The sequence below is a fragment of the Mustela lutreola genome, chromosome 12, assembly GCF_030435805.1.
Source record: "Mustela lutreola isolate mMusLut2 chromosome 12, mMusLut2.pri, whole genome shotgun sequence".
NCBI classification, from domain to species: domain Eukaryota; kingdom Metazoa; phylum Chordata; class Mammalia; order Carnivora; family Mustelidae; genus Mustela; species Mustela lutreola.
In genome coordinates, this window is record NC_081301.1 from 9,760,496 (window position 1) to 9,781,037 (window position 20,542).

The 20,542-nt window shown below is 39.5% G+C and overlaps 2 protein-coding genes across 3 annotated transcripts in view; both read left to right on the forward strand.

Moving 5' to 3' along the window:
* Positions 1–14,045, forward strand: part of PPP6C (protein phosphatase 6 catalytic subunit) — a 36,374-nt gene extending 22,329 nt beyond the window's left edge. Inside the window, exons 2-7 of the mRNA XM_059141672.1 lie at positions 418–513; positions 2,376–2,441; positions 3,526–3,667; positions 8,624–8,703; positions 8,870–9,079; positions 11,321–14,045. Of these exons, the coding sequence (XP_058997655.1) occupies positions 418–513; positions 2,376–2,441; positions 3,526–3,667; positions 8,624–8,703; positions 8,870–9,079; positions 11,321–11,569 (843 nt within the window). The 3' untranslated portion in view covers positions 11,570–14,045. The remainder of the gene's footprint in view (positions 1–417; positions 514–2,375; positions 2,442–3,525; positions 3,668–8,623; positions 8,704–8,869; positions 9,080–11,320) is intronic.
* Positions 14,046–17,581: 3,536 nt separating this feature from the next.
* Positions 17,582–20,542, forward strand: part of SCAI (suppressor of cancer cell invasion) — a 134,650-nt gene continuing 131,689 nt past the window's right edge. For both annotated transcript variants that reach the window (XR_009346410.1, XM_059142320.1), the window contains exons 1-2: positions 17,582–17,754; positions 18,469–18,513. Coding sequence is in view for 1 of the 2 variants with exons in the window: in XM_059142320.1 (XP_058998303.1) it covers positions 17,702–17,754; positions 18,469–18,513 (98 nt within the window). In the remaining variant the exon portion in view is untranslated. The remainder of the gene's footprint in view (positions 17,755–18,468; positions 18,514–20,542) is intronic.

The following is a 20,542-nucleotide window of genomic DNA, read 5'->3' on the forward strand; positions in this document are numbered from 1 at the left end:
CAGAGCCTATCTCCCAACCCTGAGATCATGACAAAACCAAGAGTCCAGGGGTCTCCTGACTGTGCCACCCTGATGCTCCTCCAATTTACTTTAAAAATTAGTAGATAAAAATCTTTTCTTGTTAAAATTATTTACTCTTACATTTGTTTGGTGAAAAGTATCATTTTACAGTTTCTTTAAAGCTGTTTTCTAGAACCTATTGTCTGTAGCCAGGGAATTTGCGTTTGGAGTAGCCATTATATCATCCTTGGGCATTATGAGATGAAGGTAGAAGCTGACAAATCAAAGCACAGAATCCTTAAAGGGTAGTTTTCCTTTCTTATGAATAATATGTGTATTAGTTCTTGTCTTTTTTGCATTTGATCTTTAGTTTTAATGTTGTAGTAAAAGGTTGAATTATATTTTCTCTTCTTACAGCGGCTATGTGACTATGTTTGTGACCTCCTCTTAGAAGAGTCAAATGTCCAGCCAGTATCAACACCAGTAACAGTGTGTGGAGACATACACGGACAGGTAAAATTTCATGAACAGATTTTTAGCTTTTGTACTGTCCATAGTCCACGTGTGTTTCCACTTATGTGCAAAAATGCCACAAGAAAAACAAGAAACAAACACAGTTCATTTGATAGATTGGCCTGTCTGTGTGACACTAATGATTCCTGGTTACTGTTACAGTGAGTAAAAGCGGTGGTCAAATTACTCATGGAGTTTGTTGAAATTATACTTGCAAAGTGGATAGAATGCAACATTATTGCTCTGGGAAGCGTTGTGGACAGCTCACAGTGACTGTGATTAATAGGACATGCTTTGGTTTTAGGTGCTAATTTTCTATTCTATTCACTCAGGTCAAATTTTATTGAAAATGTATCATTTCCTTAGTGGGAATGAGAATAATATAGGTTCAGAAGGATAAAATTATTGGTGCATGGTTTTATCTTGGGGTCCTGGGATCCACTCTCTGCTCAGCAGGGGGCCTGCTTCCCTCCCCCACCCCCCCTTTCTCTCTGCCTGCCTCTCTGCCTGCTTGTGATCTCTCTCTCTGTGTCAAATAAATAAATAGACCAGTAAATAAGTAAATAAATAAATCTTTAAGTTTTAGAGATTTAATAATTTTATTTTCAAGTGTAAAATACAACTGTATAGGTGTTTTAGTTGTAGTTGGTTAATATGTTATAGTAAATTCCTTTAATTCAAAGTCTTAGAAAAGCTTAAGTTTTCTTTAGGAATTAGGGTTAAGATAATCTAGCTGATTGAGTTTACCACATGTACAGTTTGTCAATTACCAATTTACAGTGAAATAGAATATGATGAAATACACAGTCCTTTTTTTAACTGATTATTGAGAAGACACTCCATAGCTAAAGAGCCTGAGGGTATAAATCTCTAAAATAGAGTGTGGGAAAGTAGGTTGATGTGATGTTGTGAAGTGTCATGTAAATTCATTTGAAAAAAATTCTTATCTACTTGTTTGCTTATTTTTTTTTTAAAGATTTTATTTATTTATTTGACAGAGAGATCACAGCGAGAGAGGGAACAGAAGCAGAGGGAGTGGGAGAGGGAGGAGCAGGCTTCCTGCTGAGCGGATGATAGCCCCAGTGTGGGGCTCAATCCCAGGACAGTGGGATCAGGCCCTGAGCGGAAGGCAGACACTTAACGACTGAGCCACCCAGGCGCCCTCTATTTCCTTATTTTTTATCTCTTTAAAATAGATACTGAGTATGGGGTGGGGTGGTTAGGTTAGCTTATTAACAACTGATCAGTTATTTTAAATTCTCAAGTGATGGGGCACCTGGCTGACTCTGTTGGTAGAGTATGTGACTCTTGATCTTGGGGTCATGAGTTCGAGCCCCACACTGGGTGTAGAGATTATTTTAAAAATTCTAGGTGATAAAATGAAAGAAATTTGAGGGAGAAGGCCTGTAACATTAATGATCTGGGAATGACTTTACTGGTAATTGTGAGATTTATTTTAGTGCTTTTTTTAGACTTGAGATCTGTGTGCTTGGCAGTTTTGCTTACACTTTATTTCTTCTTAAAAGTGTCAGTATTTGAGGTCTTCTTAATTACATACTTCTTCTTTTTTTTTTTTTTTTTTAGATTTTATTTATTTATTTGACAGAGAGAGAGATCACAAGTAGGCGGAGAGTCAGGCAGAGAGAGAGAGAGAAGCAGGCTCTCGCTGAGCAAAGAGCCCGATGCGGGGCTCGATCCCAGGACACTGAGATCATGACCTGAGCCGAAGGCAGCGGCTTAATCCACTGAGCCACCCAGGCGCCCCATTAATTACATACTTCTTTACACATTTTGCTCTCAGTTTTATTATTTAACTCCTTTGCGGGAATTTGTAATCAGCATATATTGCCTTTCTTTTGTAGTTTTATGACCTTTGTGAACTATTCAGAACTGGAGGTCAGGTTCCTGACACAAACTACATATTTATGGTATGTAAACTCCAATGATATCACATACTTACTTAAAATGGAAAGGATCTGACTTATTACAATAAATTACATAACAGTTTCACTTTCATGTGACATTCACTATTTAATTTTATGAAAAGGTGATGCTGTACTTTTTTACATTTTGCCATTTGTCCAGATGAAAGTAATTGCCTTAGTAAATTGGGATATGCATAGGACTGGGTTGTAGCCCGAGTAATGGTTGGCAGAAAAATAGTCCAGAACCACCCAACTTTTTAAGGCACAAATCTTCAATTTACTGTTATTTTATCACACCTTTTTTTGAGAATTTATTTTCATCTGTTACCATTCTGTGGATTGATGAATATGTGCACATACACATTTGCTATTTAAGGGAGATATTTGCTTACTTTGCTTTTGGAATGTAATGTTACTGTTGAATTTTTCCTAAATCCTATCATTTTCCTTCCTTTTAAAGGTTTCTGGGTCACTTTCCTGTTCTTTTAGCTGTTTTCCTATTGATCTAACATTGTTCCAACTAAACATTAATGGGAAGTATAAATAGTATGGCTTTACAAGCAGTTGTTAGATGCACAGCTGAACCTAGAACACTGTTTTAATTACCGTATCTGCTTTTACAAGAACACTATCTCTTCAGATTGGGGTCGTGAGTTTGAGCCCCATGTTGCGTATAGAGATTACTTAAATAAATAAATATTTTAAAATAATAGAGTGATTTTTGAAATTTATTTTAAAATTTTATTTATTTTAAAATTTTTGATTCACATATGACCTTTTAGAAACATCTGCTAATGTAGGTAATAGAGAATTGGAAAAATGGTGGTTTTGTAGGGAAGATCCTTGAGAGACTTGCACAGCAGATTCCTGTAGGCCTCCTGAATCATAAGACAAGCACATTTAGTAGAGACTGCTCATTTACTTTGATTTGAGTTTTTTTGTTAAAACCTAGTGTCCAAGTAATTCAACATGTGACTCTTCGTTTTTGTTACTTTTGACTGTGTCTCTCGGTTTGTACATTTAGGTGTAATTTTAAAAAATATTATTGCTATTATATTGTTTCTAATTTTAAGTTTTTACTTTACAGGGTGATTTTGTAGACAGAGGTTACTATAGTTTGGAGACCTTCACTTACCTTCTTGCACTAAAGGCTAAATGGCCTGATCGTATTACACTTTTGCGAGGAAATCATGAGAGTAGACAGATAACACAGGTGTATGGATTTTATGGTAAGACTTTCTGTTTCTCTGATTCTGAATATTGTTTTACTTTCCTCTTTGGGAGAAAAGCCATGCAAGTCATACATGTGTTTTACAGTAAAATTAGAAATACAGATCATCGTTTTCCACTTTCTCAACCTGGAACTCTTCCCTCTTCCCCCAGTCAGTTGAGAACCTTACCATGGAGTGAGAACTATTTTTAACTTTTTAGTGTACATTGTCCTAGATCATTGCCTCCAAGTGTAGTCCTCCGTTTACCTCAAATGAATCATTAGGAGTGCTTGTTTAAAAGGTACATTGCCAGGACCCCACTGAAAACCTTTTGTGGTGGGAATCCTAGAATCTGCTGAATGTGAATGTTCTATGCTTCAAAGTTTGAGAGTGTGTGTGTGTGTGTGTGTGTGTGTGTGTGTGTGTAAACATATTTGTGTGTTTTTTCCACTTAATGCCACCAGCCTTTCTTCACTTCAGTGATGTTGTTTTTATAGCTGCATTGCGTTACACTGTATGGATGTATTATAATTGATTAAACCTGTATCTTTACCATTGGACATTGATATTGTTTGTTTGTTTTAAAGATTTTATTTATTTGACAGACAGAGATCACAAGTAGGCAGAGAGGCAGGCGGTGGGGGTGGGGGGAGGCAGGCTCCCTGCTTAGCAGAGAGCCCAGTGTGGGGCTTGATCCCAGGACCCTGGGATCATGACCTGAGCCGAAGGCAGAGGCTTTAACCCACTGAGCCACCCAGGCGCCCCTGGAATTGTTTTTAAGGTGCTCTTATACACATCGCTGAATGAATATTCTTTTTACATGTGTTTAATATTGTATGTGTATAATATATATAATTACGTATGTATGTATATGTGTATATTTCTTATCTATCTGCTCCATCCAGAGAATGCTAGAACCTGAGGGGTCAGAAATGGAACTTAACGTTTAAAAGCAAAATATCTGCTTCTTTCAAACTTTTATATGGTTGAAAGTTTTTAAAAATGTGGTAAGAAAAGAAAAATGAGGTCAGAGTGGTGTTGGAAAAATTGGACAGCCACATGCAGAAGAATGAAACTGGACCATTTCCTTACACCACACACAAAAGTAGACTCCAAATGGATGAAAGACCTCACTGTGAGACAGGAGTCCATCAAAATCCTTGAGGACAACACAGGCAGCAACCTCTTCGACCTCAGCTGCAGCAACTTCTTCCTAGAAACATTGCCAAAGGCAAGGGAAGCAAGGGCAAAAATGAACTATTGGGACTTCATCAAGATCAAAAGCTTTTGCGCAGCAAAGGAAACAGTCAACAAAACCAAAAGACAACTGACAGAATGGGAGAAGATATTTCAAATGACATATTAGATAAAGGGCTAGTATCCAAAATCTATAAAGAACTTATCAAACTCAACACCCAAAGAACAAATAATCCAGTCAAGAAATGGGCAGAGGACATGAACAGACATTTCTGCAGAGAAGACATCTGGATGGCCAACAGACACATGAAAAGTGCTCAACGTCACTTGGAATCAGGGAAATACAAATCAAAACCACAGTGAGATACCACCTCACACCAGTCAGAATGGCTAAAATTAACAAGTCAGGAAACAACAGATGTTGGCGAGGACACAGAGAAAGGGGAACCCTCCTACACTGTTGGTGGAAATGCAAGCTGGTGCAGCCATTCTGGAAAACAGTATGGAGGTTCCTTAAAAAGTTGAAAATAGAGCTACCTAACGACCCAGCAATCACACTACTGGGTATTTAAAGATACAAATGTAGTGATCTGAAGGGGCACGTGCATCTGAATGTTTATAGCAGCAATGTCCACAGTAGCCAAACTATGGAAAGAACATAGATGTCCATCAACAGATGGACAATTATCATATGATATCTCTGATATGAGGAATTTGAGAGGCAGAGCGGAGGGTTGTGGGACATAGGGAGGGAAAAAATGAAATAGGATGCGATCAGGAAGGAGAAAAACTGTAAGAGATTCTTAATCTCACAAAACAAACTGAGGGTCTCTGGGGAGTGGGGCGTAGGGATACGGTGGCTGGGTTATGGGCATTGGGGAGGATATATTCTATGGTGAGTGCTGTGAAATGTGTAAGCCTGATGATTCACAGACTTGAACCCTTGGGGCAAATAATACATTATATGTTAATACAAAAAACTTTTTTTAAAAAATGAGGTTAGGAAGCTCTTTGAAGGAGATGGCAGAACTGTTGAGATTATTAACATGAATTTTCCTTAAGCCTAATTGAGGCAGATATTGAGATATTTGGAAATATTAATTTCATAACCCTTTATTTTTATTTTTTTAGATTTTATTTATTTGACAGAGAACACAAGTAGGCAGAGAGGCAGGTAGAGGGAAAGAGGGAGAGGAAGGGAAGCAGGCTCCTTGCCAAGGAGAGAGCCCAATGCGGGGCTCAGTCCCAGCACCCTGGGATCATGACCTGAGCTGAAGGCAGAGGCTTTAACCCACTGAGCCATCCAGGTGCCCCAGCCCTTTAGTTTTAGATCTTATATTTTGGATTCTTCTCTGTCATAACAAAGATAAGCTAAGCTCTCTCTCTCTCTCTCTCTCTCTTTTTTTTTTTTTTTTTTGTAAGCCATTATCAATTACTAAACTGAGAAATTTTTATAATTTATGATTTATTTATATATTTAAAGATTTTATTTATTTGACACAGAGAGAGAGAGAGAGAGAGACAGCGAGAGAAGGAACATAAGTGGGGGCAGTGGGAAAGGAAGAAGCAGGCTTCCTGATAAGCAGAGAGCCCGATGAGAGGCTCTATTCCAGGACCCTGGGATCAGGACCCGAGCCCAAGGCAGCCGCTTAATGACTGACCCACCCAGGCACCCTGATAATTTATGATTTATGTAACTTTGTTTATAGTAATTGAAAAGTTAGATGGCTAATATTTGTTTCTTTTTTACAAGTTACTTCTGATTTTCACTCACAAAATACCAAGTATCATTTAAAATAAATGTTTTTGATTTTTTTTTGGTAAGATTTTATTTAGTTATTTGACAGAGAGAAATCACAAGTAGGCAGAGAGGCAGGTGGGGTGGGGGGGGGAAGCAGGCTCCCTGCTGAGCAGAGAGCCCGATTCAGGACTCGATCCCAGGACCCTGAGATCATGACCTGAGCCGAAGGCAGAGGCCTAACCCATTGAGCCACCCAGGCTCCTGAAGTTTTTGATTCTTTTGCAAAATAGTCAGTAGTTTGGATAGTACAATACTGTGGCGTTAACTTAGTTAAGATTGAGATTAAGGGGCACCTGGATGGCTCAGTGGGTTAAGCCTCTGCCTTCGGCTCAGGTCATGATCCCAGGGTCCTGGTATCGAGTCCCATATCAGGCTCTCTGCTCGGCAGGGAGCCTGCTTCCCACCCCCCACCTCTGTATGTCTCTCTGCCTACTCGTGATTTTTCTCTCTCTCTGTCAGATAAAGAAATAGAATCATCACAAAAAAATTAAAAAAAAAAAGATTGAGATTAAGATAAAGTTGAGATTAATATTATATTATTAATATTATAATTACATCCCAAAATTTGACCCACATTTATCAATGTAGGACAAAGGGATAAAGGGGGAGAGGAAAGAGGACTTTTTATTTTTAATTTTAATTTTTTAAAGATTTTATTTATTTGTCAGAGACAGAGCACAAGCAGAGGGAGTGGCAGATAGAGGGAAAAGCAGGCTCCCCACTGACAAAGGAACCCTATGCGGGACTTGATCCCAGGACCCTAGGATCATGACCTGAGCCAAAGGCAGATGCTGACCTGAGCCAAAGGCAGATGCTTTCCTGAGTGAGCCACAGAGGCATCCAAAAGAGGACGTTTTAATCAAGATACCTTGACTGAAGAAAATGACAACAGTACAACATCTAGGATTGAATTCTCTTGTTCTCAAGCTGTGCTGGTCTGTTATTTTGTTTAATAAAAGGAAGACCACTAGCTTCTCAGGCCGGAGATAATTTTAGTTATCATGGAAGTTAACATTGATTTTAAAGTAGTAAAAAAGTCCATATATAGCTATTAACTATATTGAGCATTCAGTTCACACTGATAGACACATACTGATCAATTATTGTGAACCAAACGCTTTGCATTTGTATAAAGATGAAGAAGACAAGATTCTTGCCTGCAAGCTCAGCCCAACGTTAGTGCTCTCATGACAGGTTTACTTAAGGATCCTGCTTCACACATAGAGGTAATTTAGAAAATCATGAGGCTTCACCATACCCCATAGTCTTCTGTAGTATTTTCAATTGTTCTTACAGCAATAGTGATGTGTCAGGTTTTGTTTTTTTTTAACTAAGGAAGAAGTCAAACGGAACTTCCATGATATTAATGGAAGAAGAGCCCTATATCCTATTAACTGTTGTAGACAACAGAGAAATTGTTCAGCTGGGAATATTTCAGAACTTGATTGGCGGTCTGTCTCCAGTGATGACTGCAGGTGTGCTTCCTGGAGTTCAAGTATTTCATAGTGCAATTTGCAGAAAATCTTAAAAGAGACAACTTAGGCCTGAGAAATGTTGAGATAGGCATCTCCAATGCTCCTATAATTAAGGGTCCTCTGATTTGTTTGATCATCCTACTAGAGTAAGGTGGTCACATTAAATAAATTACTCTGACAGAATTGTTCAGTATGAATAAATAGTAAGCCAAAGCATTTGTTTTGGGTTGTATGAATTTAATAGTTAGCTCTTTCTGATCATAGCATTTTGATCAATAACTTGAGCTGCTTTCTAGGGGCACTTCTGGAATGAAAAGCAGGACCACATGCTTAGATTAGTTGAACACAAGTCTTCTTCATGGCTCTACGTGGAAGACCTACCAGGTTATAGCTTGCCATCCTAGTTTAATTTAAACTTCTTTAGTATTGGGTGCATTCTTCATTTTTATTGGCAGCTTTAGAACTTCACACTAATGAGAAACTCTTCTGTTTATTTCACAGATGAGTGCCAAACCAAATATGGAAATGCTAATGCCTGGAGATACTGTACCAAAGTTTTCGACATGCTCACAGTAGCAGCTGTAAGTTTATGTAAATCTTTGTAAAACCTCAAGTATTTTCCTGTCAGTAACCCTTTGCATATCCAATTGCCATCTCAGTTATATTGACATCATTAACATTCATTGATGAATTTAGATATGACTGAGTTTATCATTATGCTTTCAACTCTGTTATCCTTTTTGCTAGTTAATAGATGAGCAGATTTTGTGTGTTCATGGTGGTTTATCTCCTGATATCAAAACACTGGATCAAATTCGAACCATTGAACGGAATCAGGAAATTCCTCATAAAGGAGCATTTTGTGATCTGGTTTGGTCAGATCCTGAAGATGTGGATACTTGGGCCATCAGTCCCCGAGGAGCAGGTTGGCTTTTTGGCGCAAAGGTCACAAATGAGGTAAAGCCAATATTTTTTGAAAAATGGTTTGTTGGTTGCTAATGGACTACTTAAAGAACTATGGTGACTATAGATAACAACCTCTTTTTTCTCATCTAATTCATCATCTATGTCTTTCCTTACTGGTTAGATGAGATGACATAATGAAAGCACCTCCTTCAGTATCCGTCTGCTAATACGTATAAAATAGATGTTTCTTTCTTTTTTTTTTTTTTTCAAATATTGCAATTAATTATTATAATAGCAAGGGCAAGATAGGTCATATACATATATGTGTGTGTGTATGTATATATATGTATATATATATAAATTTTTTTTTTTTTTTTAAATATTTTATTTATATATTTGACAGAGATCACAAGTAGGCAGAGAGGCAGGCAGAGAGAGAGGAGGAAGCAGGCTCCCCGCGGAGCAGAGAGCCCGATGTGGGACTCGATCCCAGGACCCTGAGACCATGACCCGAGCCAAAGGCAGCGGCTCAACCCACTGAGCCACCCAGGCGCCCCTAAAATTTTTTTTTTTAAGATTTTATTTATTTATTTGACAGAGAGAGATCATAAGTAGGCAGAGGGGCAGGCAGCGAGAGAGGAGGAAGCAGGCTCCCTGCTGAGCGGAGAGTCCGATGTGGGGCTCGATCCCAGGACCCTGAGATCATGACCTGAGCCGAAGGCAGTGGCTTAACCCACTGAGCCACCCAGGCGCCCCTATAAATTTTTTAAAAAGATTTATTTACTTATTTGTCAGAGAGAGCAAGAGCAAGAGAGGGAGCACAAGCAGGGAGAATAGCAGGCAGAGGCAGAAGTAGGCTCCCTGCTGAGCAAGGAGCCCAGTGTAGGTAGGACTTAGTCCCAGGACCCTGGGATCATGACCTGCTGAAGGCAGAGGCTCAGCTGACTGAGCTACCAAGGCATCCCTGTATATAAAAATTTTTAATATATATTTTCAATTTAGATTAATTGATGTAAAGCAGTGTATTAGTTTTAGATGCACAACATGATGATTTGATAGATATAGCTATATCTATATATATAGCGAAAGTCCAACATTTGAAGTTCAGCTGTTTTGTTTTGTTTTTTTTTTAAGATTTTATTTTTCTTTATTTGTCAGAGAGCGAGCGTACAGGCAGGCAGAGTGGCAGGCAGAGGCAGAGGGAGAAGCAAGCTCCCTGCTGAGCAAGGAGCCTGATGTGCCAGGACACCAGGATCACCACCCAAGCTGAAGGCAAACGCTTAACTGACTGAGCCATCCAAGCATCCCTCAGCTGTTTTTAATTTAAAAACACACACACACACACACACACACACACACACACACACATTATATATGGACATAGGGATGAGTTTATATTGGGAAGTAATCCAGCACAAAGGAATGAGAGAGTTAGGTTCAACATAATTTAGGTTAATTATTTATGTGCTCTGACCCTCTGTTTCCTTAAGTTACAAAAGAAGAATAAATCTCCGAATTCTTATAAGAACCATGCTAAACCCTCAGTAAATGATAAATATGGATAGCAACATATTTTTCCATTATCCCATAAAAACTTTATTTCATATCTAATACTGCTTACAGAACACTTCCAAAAATTTCTTTTTTTTCTTTTTTTTTTTTTTAAATTTCAGATTTTATTTATTTATTTGACAGACAGAGATCACAATAGGCAGAGAGGCAGGCAGAGAGAGAGGAGGTAGCAGGCTCCCTGCTGAGCAGAGAGCCTGACACGGGGCTCAATCCCAGATCACTGGGATCATGACCTAAGCTGAAGGCAGAGGCCTTAACCCACTGAGCCACCCAGGCACTCCTCTTCCAGAAATTTCTAATAAATTATGTGACTGTGTGATTTCTATAACTTAAGTCAAAGCAGCTCTGTACTTTTGGAAGTAGGGGGATGACCAGTAGAGTAGGTTCTATAATCATGAGAACTTTAGTAGTAAAAGGATTTATCTTTTTTATTTATTTATTTGTTTGTTTATTTTAGAGGGGGAAGGGGTTGGGTAAGGGGAGAGAGAATCTTAAGCAGGCTCCATGTCCAGTGTGGAGCCATACGAGGGCCTTGATCTCACAACCCTGAAATCATTACCTGAGCCAAAACCAAGAGTTGGGTGCTTAACTGACTGAGCTACCCAGGCACCCCTATACTTTATGTAAATCTTATTTTCGTGTGTGTGTGTGTGCATAAAATATATAGCATGATTTTTCTTAAGTGTGCTAGATACTTAACAAAACCTTTCTAAATTGCAGTTTGTTCATATCAACAACTTAAAACTCATCTGCAGAGCACACCAACTAGTGCACGAAGGCTATAAATTTATGTTTGATGAGAAGCTTGTAACAGTATGGTCTGCTCCTAATTACTGCTATCGTTGTGGAAATATTGCTTCGATCATGGTCTTCAAAGATGTAAATACAAGAGAACCAAAGTTATTCCGGGCAGTTCCAGATTCAGAACGTGTTATTCCTCCCAGAACAACGACGCCGTATTTCCTTTGAGGCCTTCGCCCATCCTGCTGACCCATTTTTCCTCCCTCTTCTTACCCCAACTTTCGTGTATTACCCTCTACAATATACTTTTTATCGAGCACTTTGCTGCTGAAATGCTGCCTCTTGCCTTTTTTTTTTTTTTTTAATTTTAAATTATCTAAATTTATTGTTTGTTCTGGTGTCTATAGCAATGTTTTTCTATCAGTTTTCTCCCCCATCCCATCCCCACCTTGGACTCATTTGAGAAGACTTGAGAAATGTCTTAATACTCTCACACTGCTGCATGTAGCTCTTGCTTATTTACTGGTCTGGGGGAAACAGGATGTGTTTCCTCTTTTTTTAAAAAGCCAATTGACAGAACAGACTACCCCGAAATGCTCCTCCTTTTGTATCATTCAGGCTTTTGTTTTAGTTTGGTAAGTTTTAAGAAATTTCAGCAGCAAAGTTGTTATTCAGTGGGCACGATGGACTGCAAATGCCTCGAGTTATGTATACCTGTCCCAGCTGTAAACTTCATTGTCCTTTGTTGGATGATATTTTAAATGGATATAAAATAAATTGGTCTAAAGGGCTGCCCTCCTTGTTGTGTTTTTAAATTTTAGTTAAAACTGTTATAGCTTATGACTTTGTACAGTAAGATAATTGTATTGATCTTTTTTCAGATTCCTTGTATTTTTTAATAAAGTAATCTTAAATAAAACCCAGATAGGTTAAAGTGTTAGAAATTTTAAACAGCTTACATTGTTAGTTTAAAGTTATTCTCCCCCCCCCGCCCACCCCCCAAATCAGAGTTTTTGACCCTTTGGTTATTGAGTTTAAAACTTCAACTGAAATTCAGTACTATTTATTTAAAAAAATAAAAATCACTAAACTGTGCCTAAAGAACATAACTGCCATATTAATGTTTTGGTTTATATTCTCTATAGTAATAGAAAAACATTTAATACTTGTAATGCTGATGTGTTCATTTGATACCAGTTAAGTAGAATGTGATCGATCCAGTTTACAATCTATCATGAGTATCATTAAGTAAAATCTGTGTACTTTTCGATAGGAATCATTCTCCTCTTGCTGTAACACTTGACCTTAACTTTTAGAAAGTGTTCATTTTTTAACTGCAACTGGAAAGGTTGAAAAGTCAGGACTCTTGTATTTGTGAACTGTAATTTGAAGCAAATTTTAAAAAGTGTAGAAAGAAACAAATTGTCCTATTTTGTAAAGGTCTGTGATACCGTGTTTCGGCTTTGTGTAAGTAATTTGAATATCCAAAGGGTGTGATGATCAGTTCTTTATATGCAACTGTCCACTTAATAAGGACAAGTGTTCCAGTGTCTCTTATGACTGTGGTCATAAATGATGTTGGAATTCACTATTTTGTGAAATAGTTGGTATCCCTTTACTACTATAATTAATTTTTGTCATTCCAGGAAATCTTTGTGAAGCCAGCCAATTAATAAAGCACTTTAGTATCTGTTCAGGTAGTTTTGAAAACCAACTTTTCCCCTTCAGGATAAGAACTTCCAGGTTACCTAAAAATGCAATAAAAATCTTTATAGTCTAAGCTTCTTGGCACATAATTTTTCATCAGGGTTTTTCTTTTATTAAATGAGCACAATAATATTTTGATTTTTATTTTCTGCAACCACCTAGCTCCTTGTTTAGTTTTTAATTGTATAGCTATTATGAAAGAAGTGGCTAAGACATTTGCTGCACACACTTGAACTGTTGGGTCAGTAGCTTTGTGTTACTGCCCTGACCCCAGTGTAATTCAGGGGGAAAGGTATTTTTTATCTTACAGGGATATGTAGCTATGTATTTTACTAATTGTGAAACACTGGAAATTAATGATGCAGACAACTTGGTGTGGTCTTGAACAGCTCTCTGCAGTGTTTTTTTTCTGTTACCATAAATTGTATTTAAGTGCTTTCTCTCCTCTGCTTTTAAGTTGTACCAATAAAATCGGTAACCTCAGCCCTCCCTTCCCATTTGACACTCCTTAGCTTAGAACGATGTAGTTGTTTTAGTTATCCCTGTAATGTGACCTTTATTTTTAAGTCATGGTGTACTGCATTTGTTTGTCACTAGTTGGGCATGTGCCAATAATATTCTGTCCATTCCTTAACTGCCATCTCTATTTTGTCTGATTTTTTTTTTTCTCTTCAGCTGAGTAATGGCTTTTTTGCATGAAAAGAATAGTTTTTACTATTAGACATGTAAAGGGAAGAGAGAGTGAATGTATTGGACTTTGTAAGCCTAAAAGGAACATTTGGATCCCTCTACTAAATAAGGGCTATGTACGATATAGAGTAATCATGTAGTGGAAGATACTTGGAAGTCATAGATTTGTAGGCAGGAGGCTCTGTTACTCCCTGTATGTAGGCTGAATGTAAAATCCTTTATGTTGTATTAATGGGGGTAATAACTATTTTTATTTGCTGATGATAATACTTGGTTTCTAATAAAGTGTCCTAGGCTCTAGTGAGAACTGTCTACTTTTAATTGCCAATTACTCCCTTTCCCTTTTCCTGATATGCTCTTGGCTAGCTTTTTATAGGTTAATGCTTTTTCCTGAAATATCTCACTACTTTAAATGTGTTCATTTGGGTGTGATCCTAAAAAGTCTGGATCAAGAGTACATCTGATATGCAACCTGCATCAGCTCCTGTTCCATCTGGATGACCAGAACTGTTGGAAGATTGTGACGTCTTAAACCCTGGGTTTTGCTTTTGAAATAAGGTTTGAAATATTGTTCATTGCATTCAGATTGGTGTGTTTCTGCTTTGTAAGCCCAACACCAGGTTTTGAAAATGCCTGTATTGCGAAAGCAAATCTGAACTCTTTCTGAGCCTCTTTCGTTGTCAGAAATAGAATTACTTTCCATCAGCCTCCAGAAAATTGTGTATCTGGAGTTGAAGAGATTTAACAGCACGGATCCAGATTTTTAAATGTAATTGTTTTTAAATGCTAATGTTTGTAAAGCACCTTCAGTTCCTTGGATGAAAGGTGCTATATTCTCTCAGTGTAAATTAATAAAAAGATTGTAGGAAGTTTGTCAGAAACTTTTATCTAATGCATAGTCTGTAGCCTGTCCCGACAAGTTAGCATTTTATATAACACAATTTAAATTAAAAAATGCTTATTCCTTCACTTGGTTGCTTGACTAGTAAACAGAAGTGAAACTTTCTCTTGTTCTGCATTTGACTTTGAGCTAAGTGTTCTAGTTCTTTAAAGGCAAGTTTCATTGTTATGTCCTGGACCCAGTGCCCAGAACCATGCATCATGAGATCATCCCAACCCTTTCAATTATATGTGTACAGTGCGCCTTCATGCTGATGAATATACAGTAGTAAAACACCAAAAAGCATTTGGAAATTCCCCTGGTGTGGTGCCAGACACAGTAGCTGCCGGGGGGAATGTTTGTTCCTTATTCTCCTCCTCTTAATTTTCTATTTCCTTATCAGTCAGTTGGTGATTGCCTTTCTTACCCTCATGAGAGATTATGCTGGCTTGGATCACTCAAATATTTCCTTTATTCAAATTGCATGAAATTTATGAGGAATTTTTTGTGTGTATCAACAAGAATACTTGCTACATAAGTATATTCCACTAAATCCCTAGACACCCACTATTGTTCTCAGCACTCTGTTTTTGTGTATAAATGGGAATGAAATCTAAAAGAGTGCATGGAGGCATTATGGAATAGTGTATAGAATATAGGCTCTGGGATCAGATCTTAGGTAAAAAACCCAGCTCTGCCAGGCAGTAATAGCTAACTTAGGTAAGTGCCGTATGTGCCCTATTTTGTCTTTACCTTTGCCATGGTTCTATGACTGTATTACCTGTCCCCACCTCCCACCCCCTGTCCCCCTTCAGATGAAGGAACAGATTTAGGATAGGTAACTTTGCCAAGGTTGCATAGGAGAGTTGGAACTTGAACCTCTTTAGGGCATATGAGAATACATCTTAAACCCTCTTAAGCCATCTTACGCAGTATTGGTTATTGTAGCTGTGTGACACTGTGTGAATTGGGTTCTCTGGATCTTAAAATTCTGTGTCTAAAATAGAGAGTACCATACAGAGTTGATATCAGGATTAAAAATAGCACATATAAAGTACCCAGTCCCTGGCCCAAAGCTGCCATTTATTGAGGGCTCATTCTAATATATCATTTTAATTAAATGTAGGTGGGAAGTAAGAATAATTTAAGGTAATATATAATTGCTGATACAGTGTAGCTTATGAAAGTACAACAAATTTGGAGAAGAAAGTGATCTAGAATGGAGTAATTGGGAAAGCTTAAAAGAAGTTTGAATTAAATGTGAACAAGAATGGTGGGATGTACATTTCTTATTTAGTAAAAACACAAGCAGAGATTATTAGAACTTGCATATGACATGAAGATAGGACTTGAGGGTGCCCCTTGGGAAGGTTTAAGAAATGAATGCACAGCTCTATTGGCAGAACCAGTTATCAGGAGTTGGCCAGTTATGAAAGATCTTGAAAACCACACAGAATTTTAATCCCTGTTTTTAAGAAATGTAATAAGTGATATTTCAAAATTAGTCTTCTAGTGAGTTGATGGCCCTTCCCACCAGGACTCCCATTCCACCTGCCACACTCTTGTCTGACAAATTATTCTGTCCCCCCTTTTCTGATTTGGTTGAGATCAAGGCTGTTCACAGTTTGGTGATTTGGGGATTACATAAAATGTTAATTATGGGAACCAACAGACGTTCAACAACATTTTTTCCCTTGTCAAAGCCATTTAAGAACCCCCAGTACAATTTGTCATCATTATTTCATAGAAGGAATGTCATTTTTAACATGAAAGATGTAAAAAGAGCCATCTCATAATAAAAGTCCTTTCTGTCAAATAAATTCGGTTTTGTGAAAAACTAGTATCCTAATTTCTGCCATTTGTGAGGGCTAGTGAGAGATTTGTCCTCAGTGTGCTGATGTGATCTACTCTAGGTTGTCACATTATTGATGCATAAAAACATTTTCTAATAAAAAGGTAATAGCAAAAGAACGTTTGGTGCCTCCTCCCAGTTTCAAATAGATGCCAAGGATCTACCAAAAACAACAAACACCTGTTCATGTGGAATGTGGAGAGGCTGTAGAATACATTAAAGGAAGAATTTTATATGTTAATGAGCTGTGTCTTCAAGGATGGCCCTATTAAAGTATAAGAGGAACGATAACTTACACTGTGCCTATGTGCTGAAAGTATTGCGTATTTAGGTCTGTCAACAATAAAAATGCAGTGAAATTTATTTTTAAATTGATTAACTGGCATTTAATTTACGATCATCTGCAGTATCACAGGATGGTTAGCACACACTTGAGGATCAATTCTACTTAGTCCTTCCAAAATGGAACACACTGCTTTTAGTTATGGCATCAATTCTGTTTGCAGTGATGATTTTTCTTTCATGGCAATTTTTTTCTTGCTTTCTTGGAAAGCTTGCCCACAAGCTTGTGATCTTTTCTTCAGAGAACTGAGCATCTGAAACATGCTTTATTTTGGTAGATTCTTGCAGTTTTCTTGCTGGATCCTCTATCAAGGGTATCTGTGAGCTGTGAGACCGTTTCAGCATGATGTAGAGTCAGGGACCGCATCGAGGTGGTTCAAAATGAAGCTCCTTCTGGAGAGTTACCGCACTGTTGCACCTGCCAGAGTTTGGGAAATTGCAGTGCTTGGCTCTTGGTCTTGGCGTGGTGCAGTGTTGGGGGGCGCCAGCAGGTGTGTGGAATGCAGGACGCAGAGCCAGGAGAACCTGCCGGCAGGTGTCTGGCGCCTGAGATGCAGTTTCTACTTTCCAGCGCATGGTGGCGCTTGGGTCTCCCCTGCCCTACTAGCAATCTCTAAGGCACCTCCGCCGCCACCTGCAGTCTCAACCAAACCTAGGTGGCGGGATGTGACGGCCTGCGCGTCCAATCGACTGCTAGGCTTTCGGCCACACTACAGCTCTAGCCAATGGGAGTCGGGGAGAGGCGCGGTGGAGGCGGGCCCCGCGGCATGCCAGGCAGAGGCGCGAGGCCCTCCTCCCGCCTCTCCGCCTACTCCAGCCTCCGCCGCCTCAGCTTCCCGAGCGAGCCCTGCGGCCGCCGGAGCAGCTCCCGCGGCGGAGCAGGAGCCGGATGGTCAGAGGAGCCCGGCAGCCCCAGCAGCCGCGGAGTCGCCTGGCCCCCAGGTGGGGCGGGAGCTGGGTCGAGGTCGGGGTTGGGGATGGGGTGGGGGCGCGGGAGCGGGCCCAGGGGCCGTGAAGCATTCGGGGCTCCGAGACGGGAGGGGCGGGGGGTGCAGGCTGAGTGGGGGGGGGGCCTCGGGGGCGTCCAGGGACGCGGGAGTGGGCTGGGCGGCGATCGCATCCTCGAGGCCGGACGTGAGGGGCGTGTGAGGGAAGGGACGCCGAGGGGTGAGGCTGGGGGCGCCGGACCGGGAGGGGCAGGGTGCGCGCGCCCCGTGGACGGGCCGTGGAATGCGGGGGGCGCGGGGCCTGGAGGGGCGGGGCTCGGAGGGGCAGTGCACGCTCGGGAGGGGGTGGGCACGGGAAAGGGGAGGTCGGAGGGGCTTGCGGGAGTGACGAGGCAGACAATGAGTAGGTGGAGGTGGGTGGTTTTGGGGAGCGGGGCTGTGACGAATAGGAGCTGAGGATGGAGTGAGGGACTAGCAGGGAGTGCAGGGTTTGGGCAGAGCAGACATTGGGGGAACCGTGAGTCCCAGGGTTGCATGGTCTTGGTAAATAGGGGAAACAGAGCATCAGGCGTTTGTAAGGTCAGGTATGAGCTTAGCGAGCCTATGGTCCTAGAGGGTGGTACACTGAGTTTTCGACTGGCACAGTAGGACCAGGAGATGTGTTCTTGTATGTTACTTTTAGTTATCATCTTATTTGTTTGGTTTGTAGACTGACTGGCACAGTGGAGAAACCACCTCGAAAACGGAAAAGCAGGTAAGTCAAAATGCCTTTCTGTGTTGCTTCGTGTTTTTCCATTTGCTTAGCTACACCTATGCCGTACTGCATAGTTACATATTGTTAGTAGATGAAGTTTTTTATTTAGCTTCTTTTGTAATGAATATAACTACATGCAAGATTTTTCAGTTGAGGAGTTCAAAGTAATACCTGTACCGTGTGTGTGTGTGTGTGTGTGTGTGTGTGTAAGATTATATGGGAAAGAGACGTGGGTAATTGAGAAATCCTAGTTTTTTACGTTAGCTATAATATCAACTTCTCCACCAATTTTGTTTAAAAAGCTAGTATTTGGCGGAGGGGGGTTGGTGGCGCCTGGGTGACTCAGTTGGTGCAACATGAGACTCTTTTGATCTCAGGGTTGTGAGTTCGAGCCCCAGGTGGGGTGCAGAGATTACTTAAAAATAAGATCTTAGAAACAAAACAAAACTAATTTGGGGGCACCTGGTTGGCTTCCTTGGTAGAGTGTGCGACTCTTGATCTCAGGGTGGTGAGTTTGAGCCCCACATTGGGCATAGAGCTTGCTTTCAAAAATAATTAAAATATATTAAAAAACTAATGCTTACTTAATGTCTCCTGTGTGCCCAGTACCATGTGCAAGTGCTTTATATGTATCATCTTCTGCAATCTTGAAACTCCCCAAGGAAGTATGTACTGTTACCACAATTTTGCAGAAGAGGAAACTGAGGCCCAAATCACTCATCTAATAAATAATGGAGCCCACATCTGAATCCAGGCAATCTGACTCCAGAGCTTGGGCTCTTAACCATTATACTGTAATGCCTCTAATAAAAATACAATTGAAAATAGATTTCCTTACTGCTTGTTCTTTTATCATCATACTTAGTACATAGAGTCTAATAAAAAATCAGGGCATAGGGAAATAGAAACAGAGAGTGTACTTAGTCTGCAAACAAGTGAATTACTCCTTGAGTGATGATGAAGAGCATCTGTCTATCCCACAGACATCTTTGGGTGCATTTCACATGTCAGATACTATGTAGCAATTATGAGAAGGTTTCTTTTGCACAGAGGTAGGCAGTGGTCTAGAAAGAAAGTAAGTTACAGTAGTGAGGATGTGACCAGTAGGGCTACTGTCTTAGTTAATACTTGGCAAGTTACTGATGTTAGCATGCAGAATACCTAAACAGTAAGTAGATATGAAATGCTGATGACAGAAATGATACCAGCCAAAGGTCCTTTGTCATTCTGGATCTGTACTGTTCAATATGGTAGCCATATATGGCCATAAAGCACTTGAAATGTGGCTGGCATGGCTGAGGAACTGAATTTTGAATTTTATTAATTGTAATTAATTTAAGTTCAAAGACTGGTATTTGACTGGAAAATGTTCAAGTATGTTTGGAAAAATTTGGGTATGTGAATCTACTTTTTCATCTACAAGTTTTATGAAATTTATATACACATCAAATATTCCCAGTGAAAATTTAATGTCCAAAACAAGTATATTCTAAGTAAAAATACACATCAGATTTCCAATTGGTATAAAAAAAAGAATGTAAAATTTTTTATTACTAGTTTTTTTTTTTTAATATTTTATTTATTTATTTGACAGAGATTACAAGTAGGCAGAGAGGCAGGCAGAGAGAGAGAGAGAGAAGGAAGCAGGCTCCCTGCTGAGCAGAGAGCCTGATGCAGGACTCGATCCCAGGACCCTGAGATCATGACCTGAGCCGAAGGCAGTGGCTTAACCCACTGAGCCACCCAGGCGCCCCGAAGTTTTTGTATTGATTATATGAAGAAATCGTATTTTAGATATATTAAATTAAAAGTATTACTAAGATTATTTTCACTTTTTTTCTTTTTACTTTTCTAACATGGTTATTCAAAAATTAAAAATAATACATATGGCTTACATTACATGGTTTTTTTGGACCGATTTTAACTCTCATTACCCCACTAACCCTCTCTTGCTGTGGCCTGACTGCATTCTCTACGTCAAATCTGTAATTCACTCATCATGCTGTGCAAGTTGATCTTGTAATTCTTC